Below are 7,500 nucleotides of genomic sequence, written 5' to 3' on the forward strand. Positions count from 1 at the left end.
ACTCTGCTGTGTCAGCAGTTTACAAGCAGGGAGCATATTAAAGGGCAATAGATTATTAAAGACTTATTCATTAATCCTTTTTACATGATGCTCTAAGAAACATTGCTGTTCCTTGTGACAGTCAAATGTTTATCTGTATTTCTCTGAACGTCTTTGGTACCACAAGCATCATCAATTTTGTTCCTTTTTTTTTTTAATAGCAAAGCATTAGTTTCATATATCCCAGATCTAAAAATATTGACCGAAATGTCCTTTTCCACCTGCCATGGCTTAAGATTTGCATGTTGTTTTATCGGCCTGCAAAAACCTACCTCTGTGCTTAGTCGCGGGCCCATCTTGCAGGCGAAGAGTTAAACTGTTTCAGTGTACTAAACAGATATATTTGAAGTACTTTCAGTAAACATTCACTTTATCTTGAATTATGTCTGCTGCAATATCTTTTTGATAAAGGAGAGATGTTTAGAAAACATTGCAGATAAAAAACAGCTCTTTTTCTATAAAAGTGCCTGTGTGAAATGCCTCTAGATTGTGTCTTCCACCAAACTTCATACTTACCTTACCTGTGTAAAGTGATATTATTATAGTAATGTGAAGGACACAACGGTATACAGTTCTACACAATATGTAATTTTCCTTTTGATGTTTACTGTTACATGTTTTCCTACTTTTATTACATGTATTTTCTCATCTATAACCTTGTTGATGTGTCATCTACGTGATATGTTCTAGGAGTACAAAAAACGTTTACGTTTGTATATGATGATGTGATAAAGTGTTCGTGCATTGAAGTAAAGTGCTGTTGTTAAGCCATACTTTGACTTTGGCAATAGCCTTGTTTTATTTGATGTAATATTGTTACTCCAGTTTACAGGCTATAACGTCAGGCCAAAGATCCTGCTGCCCCAGCAGTGATGTAGCTTTTTGTTGCAGGCCCATTACCTTATGCCTTAAGATATTGCGGTTTTAGCCGGTGAGTGATGCAGTATAATACCTTAGTGTTCCTTTTCTGTACCTGCTCTTTTAGCTAATGCTACAAGAATAGTCTCATTCTGTGGAAAGTAGTCCCGCTGTGTTTCATAAGTTTCATAAATACACATCTCCCGAAAACATTTGAGAAGCTAGACATTTAAAAATGTCAGCACACTTCCCCAGATCAAAAAATCTTGTTACACTTAATAGTAGGAATGCATGGAATGCCTCAACACTACTTCCTTTTGTTTAGGTAACTTGCCATTTTGTCCTTGGCTGTATATACCTCTTCTGTGTATTACATTACAGTGGAAACATAGCAGGATAGAGAATGTAGATGGAAGCCTGTGATCGTTTGGAAAAAAATTATATACTTGGCACTGAGGAATTTAACACCCAAATAATCCATACTTCGGTGAGAAAAAACAAAACAAACGAATCTAAAGCTCAATGCTACCCTGTCATAAAGTGAACAGGTCTAATTGAGCTATGTCTTTCTCTCCTGCTATTTGTACAAATAAGAAAGCCACATCTTGATGAAAAATAAACACAAAAGCACTGTTGTGACTATAACAGGGAGTCGTATACTAATTTATATAATAAGTGGTTGTGCATGCTTTATTCAAGATTATGGCTGCAAGAAATGGCTTGAATTGCTGGGTGTGTTTAATGCTGGATTATAGCAATTTGAAACATGTCAAACACATGGCTAACGCCTCATGCTTCACTCATTCTTGCGTAAACCTGCATAGCCACCATCCATTATACCCTTGGTAACAACGCAATTCTGCAAGTAAATATTGTTACACTAAGTAACCTTTCAATTCAGGTTGTTTAGGAAGAGAAAATGCAATCTTGTGCAGTCACTTCCAGTGTCAGTTTAATGTTTCAAAAGGGAAGTGATGTAGAGAGTAAGTATCTATAATGCCACTTGGTAAGGAAAGGAAACTTGCTGAATTATTTCCTCTTATAGAGTGGGTACACGTCTGGAGATGGAATAGCGTGTGCTATACAAATAAAAAACTGTGGGCCACAAAGCTGATAAACAGATAAAGGCAGTTCAGGGCGTAAGTAGGTTTGTTTTAACTCCTGTAAAACAGCTACATCGTTGAAAGTATGAGATTCATTTTTATATATCTGTCTTGTATCCCTCCTTAGTAGATTCCATCCAGTGGACTGGCCACTGTGATGCTTAAAAAGAGATTAAGTTTGCATACTTCCCAGTACTCCTTCTTTTTTGTTCCTTCTGACACTTCCACATTCTGAGGAATGGATACATAACGGGGCACCTGCCCAAACATGACAGCGCTCATTACACACTCAGGGAACAGCACCGCCCCCTGATAATGTAATCAACCTATAGCTTATAACAGTTACCTTGCTAGTATGTTTGTGCACTGCTACAGTCCTTTATGTATCATAGTATAATCTTCCTTTAGTTTTAATATCACTGTAGCAGATTCCCTTAGATGTGCAATGAAAAGCATACAAATGCCTAATGCTGCAATATCCTTGGAAAGTAACTCCATTTAAACAATAACCAGCTGTTTTAAGTCTTAAAGCAAGGTCCAACTTTTAGCTTGATTACCAATGAAAGAGCCAGTACTCTAAACTATCTGTTTTTATTCCCTCTGTTCACTTTTTATTAAATATTGCTTTTCTGCTGTTGGGGGGGTCATTCACTACTGACTACTCAGTCGTGCAATGTTTTGGAATATTCCCTTGAAATATCCTGTAGAAAGCAGCACTTAAATATACTGTAAGCTCTTAACAAGGATCCACAAACCACAGGCCATAAACTCCTTGTCAACTTAACATTTTAATTTGCTTAGCAACAGCCTTGTTTGCCTTCTCTTCCAAAGAATCTCTGTACTTCACAAACGTCCCGCTAATACGCATTTTTACAAACACAACAAGCTGATGGTTTCATCTGTAAAGAAGGCTGTGTTTAAAGTGTCAAATGTTTTGCTTCCTTCTTGACTAGAGCTTAGAAAAAGTGCAACTGCTGGGCTTAAATTTTGGCTTGTGATGATATAACTGACAAAGTTGCACAGATTTTTATCATCCAGCTTCTGTGTTCTTTCCTGAAAAGTATATGCGTAAAAAAAAATCTAGATGTATCTTCTTTGTTTGGCTGAGAAGTACATTAGAATTTCCTAACATCTAGAGAGGGAAATCAGACACATTTTACTGAATATTTTAAACATTGTGCATGTAAAATTTATGCCTAATTTGAATACTTATTAACCGCCTAATCTCAGAAAAGAGTGGTAGCTTTCTCATTTTTTTTCTTGTCTTGTAAAATTTATTATGTGCATCACATTTTCCATTTGTAATATTTTTGTTAGTTAATGTTTAATAGGATGTTTAACAAGGCTTGTTTGTCCATAAACACATCCAGTTAGTGGCTGCATACTGTAGTTCTATAGCCCAGTCCTCCTAACACTTTTTCTACTTTGCATTTTGTACGGTTCACCGAGTGGCAGTAACCATTATTAGGGTATTCTACCTACCTTGCCTTTCAGGAATTCTAAAAAATATTCTAAAATATCTTTTTTTTTTTCTGACCAGAATAATTTTTATTAAGCGAGTGTACTGAGCACAGTTAGTAGGGATTGCTCATGAATTGCTTGTCATGCGACAAAGTGATTCCCCCTCCCAATACATTGACATAGCCCTTAGAAATCACATTTTGGAACTTTATTATCTTTATATTGTGTCACAGGCAAACCAAAATTGGCTAGAGGCCCTTAATTATAATCACATATTTTGCATATTGCATATTGTGTATGTTGCGGTATTTGTGTTGCCCCCACTCCTAATGACAAAGACTTCTCAATATCCTGAGACCATTATATTATTATAAATTGTTCTGTGGCATATGCACCATATTGACCTTTCCGTAAAACACATGCACAATGTTCCTTGAAAGTCAAGTTTGTAAGGGCACTTGGTTCTTTATTTACTGCAAGGATTTCAACTGATCTTGGCAGGACATCTCATTGCTACCCTGAAAGTACAGTATATTTATGCAGTGAAAACGATAAAACATTTATTACTGTAGAGAAGGTAATATGCATAATTTATGCTGTTTTTAGCACAATCATTAGTGATATTCTTGATAGATTTTATTTCTAGCTTTCATATCTAATACATGCCTGGAAAATTAATTTTATATCTTTCATTTATTTGCCTATGTTAAAATTGAGTTTTAAGTCATCTTCAAGTGAGCAGTTTGATTGCTGCTCATGCATAAGCTTAATTACTTCCCAGGAAGGACAGTATTAAATGTTTTAAATGTCAGAAAAATAAATGAATATCAGCCGTTTGATTAAAAAAATAGGCAATATCTGATGTGTTTTGCAGCAGGAGCTTTTTCTTAAAATGCCTCGGAGGCAACGTTTTATTTAGGCACCAAAAAAAAAGGGAGAAGCCCATTAGGCTATTTATCATCGCTTGATACCATATGATTTGTAACACTCGTACAAAATTTTAATTTTATATGATTAGCTGTGCATCATTAAACAAAGCCTTGCATAAGATGTGTTGTAAAATTCTGACAGACTTAAGATAGGGAATATTTTAAATAAGGCGGCATAGCCATCCATGGTTGTCAAAGCTAGATAGTAGAAAATATAGTAAAGTGTGTGCAGCTGAGCTTTCATTTGACTTGATTTTATAGGTAGACTTTAAAATGTAGCCATTCATAAATGCTTTTTAACCATGCTGCATGCATAGCATGCTGTTTTGCCTGTTAACTATAACCACACAAAGGCAGCATATAGGCACCATAATTTCAGTGATTAGTATCCGGATAAAACCTGAATTTGTATTGCATTTCTTGGTAAATTACTGAGCAGCCTGTGTTTTTTTCCCTCCTCCTAAAGATGCTGTCTTTGTAATTGGCAGAGAGAGGGACATCTTGATAATAGAAGTGTGAAGGTGTAACGTGTGTGTTAATTGATACTTCTTAATCACTTTTAGGTATTAAGTCATGATGCAGGAATCTGCAACAGAGACAATAAGCAACAGTTCAATGAATCAAAATGGAATGAGCACTCTAAGCAGCCAATTAGATGCTGGCAACAGAGATGGAAGATCAAGTGGTGACATGTGCAGTGAAGTAAGCACAGTAGAACTGCTGCATCTGCAACAACAGCAGGTAAGTTTTGTGTTTTGCTTCCTGGTTTGCTTACAAACACACAGCTGATCTGCACTCAGTCAGGTATTTATGGACTGTTGATGAACTTGCCTTTGCTTTGTTTAGCTTGATTTAGCTTGATTCTATTTTGGCATGCTTTATTTGTTTGTTTGTATTGCTGTACAGGAGTGTCGCTGTGTTTTTGTTTTTTTCCTTTTGTTGTGACCTATACATTTGTGAAGACTTATGCTGAATTTATTTTGTCAAATGCAGCCTGTGTATTATGTGGTGTTTGTCTTTTATTGTCGTTGGGTACAAAATGTGTGAAGATAAAGCATGTTTTGAGCATCCAGTGCACAGAATAACACAGTGCAGAAATGTCAAATGTGATACTTAGCTTTCCACCAGAGGGCCACATTAGTTACTTGATACCATGCTTGGCTCTGTGAAATGAATTGTTCCAAACTCCTGGTTAAGGTGAAATGAGAGCAGCTTATTTTTAAAAGACAAATGCTCCTGTGTTGCCACTTGTAAACAATATTGCAGTAACTATATTTAATTTAGTGTTGTATACACCTTATGCATATTATTATTTTAATGTACAGTAAATCATATTTTTTAATTATTTGATTAAAATAACCAAACAGCCTGTGTTTGGTATTGTCCTTACTACATAAGGATCTAAACCATTCCAAAATATTCATAAAAGCTGTATTGTTATTTGCTTATATTAGTTTATTTTAAATTTAAATATTTTTTGTGTTATTATATGAAAGTGAAGAATTGCATGTATTTATAAGACTTTTTGTACTTGAGACTTGAGATATATATATATATCATTAATGTATTGTACAGTCCCTAAAGTATGGCAAATTTCTTTGTTTATATATTTGTATAGACACAATAATGTGTGTGTGTATGTTATATATATATATATCTAGGTTGTTTTTTTTTTATAATTCCTGAATACTTAAACCGTTTTTGCATATTTTAAAACAAATATAGAAATGGTGGGTCCATAGGCATATTATAAAGTTATGATATCCTATTAATGCAGTATATACACTGTGCAATCTTTTAATACTGTGTTCAATATTATTCACATATTTGTTCTAGTGCTTATGGGAAAATGAATTCACATAATTGATAATATATAAATATATATATTTCATGTTCTTTTACATTCTGTTTTGATTTGGAAGATTTTAAATGGTAGAGCAAAAATATGTGATGTATTGTTCTGTGCAATAGGATGTGTAGGCCAGTTGATGAGGATATTTAAATGGGAAGGAAATACTAAACATGGCACAAATATTTGCAGTTATTTGCATTAATACCTACAAAACTACATGTACAGCACTTCTATAAATGTTTATATAAATTAATGAAATTATTATAGTTTATTGTAGAGCTGCAAACTTTACTACCCATTGACAATAGAAACTGGCTTATGTAATTTTTATGTTTAGCTGTCAATATTGAATGTGTGACAGTTGTAATGCTTGTTACTTGTTTTATATTTGTCATTGTTGAGCGTGTATGAGAGCTCTGCTGTAATACTATGCGTGATGCAGTCAAGGGACCCCAGGTGTCACAATGTAAACAATATGAGCTGTGTGCTGTTCTTTAAAACATCAGGCAGTAATCATACATTTTAATAATAGTGCATGGTAGCTTATAAACTATGCACAAATAATCAGAGTTATGATTTAAAGTCATGGTGTGTGTGTGTTTGTGTGTGTTTTGTGGGACTTTGAGTTTTTGGAGATAACGTCCACCGAACAGCTGATCTCTCTGCTAATCAGTTCAGTAGGTGAGAGTTGTAGACTGTCTGTTTAGGGATAGTTCAGAGTGGCTAGTGTGTCACAGGCCTGACACATTTCTAGTCATCCATTCACTTCACTGATATATTCACAACCTGTCTGCTATTCAGATATTGCTAGATGCAAGGAGCATTATTTTTATATATGTATACGGATGTATGTATGTATGTTTTCCCTTTTAACATACATCATGTCATGCAAGTTAAACAGTTAACTCGCATGGCATGATCTTTTATTTAAACTTAGATAAAAGGGAGTAACATTTTACAGATTAATGTCATTATTGTGTCTTGTATGTGGTTGAAATGCTTGACCTATGTTATGTAATTATTCCTCACTCCTGTGTCTTAAGGTGGTGCCAGTATTGATAACATATTGTGATATTTACGGAGATCTGCACTATGACAAGCTTTCACCCAAGTCTCTGTTGATATATGGCACACAATCACTAGGATGTATGCATATGTGTGTATATATGTATTTTTATATATATATGTGTGTGTGTGTGTGTGTGTATATAAGACTTTTGTCTATTATGTGCCTGTTCACACATCTACAGTTAGTATA

At 34.7% G+C, this 7,500-nt stretch overlaps 1 protein-coding gene across 2 annotated transcripts in view; it reads left to right on the top strand.

Annotated features, from left to right (window-relative positions):
- FOXP2 (forkhead box P2) overlaps positions 1-7,500 on the top strand; it is a 213,510-nt gene that overhangs the window by 5,743 nt on the left and 200,267 nt on the right. For both annotated transcript variants that reach the window (XM_018568425.1, XM_018568426.1), the window contains exon 2: positions 4,954-5,131. In XM_018568425.1, coding sequence (XP_018423927.1) covers positions 4,964-5,131 — 168 coding nt within the window. In that variant the 5' untranslated portion in view covers positions 4,954-4,963. The remainder of the gene's footprint in view (positions 1-4,953; positions 5,132-7,500) is intronic.

This window comes from Nanorana parkeri, unplaced genomic scaffold, assembly GCF_000935625.1.
Source record: "Nanorana parkeri isolate BGI_ZX_2015 unplaced genomic scaffold, ASM93562v1 scaffold1185, whole genome shotgun sequence".
In the NCBI taxonomy this organism is placed as follows: Eukaryota; Metazoa; Chordata; class Amphibia; order Anura; family Dicroglossidae; genus Nanorana; species Nanorana parkeri.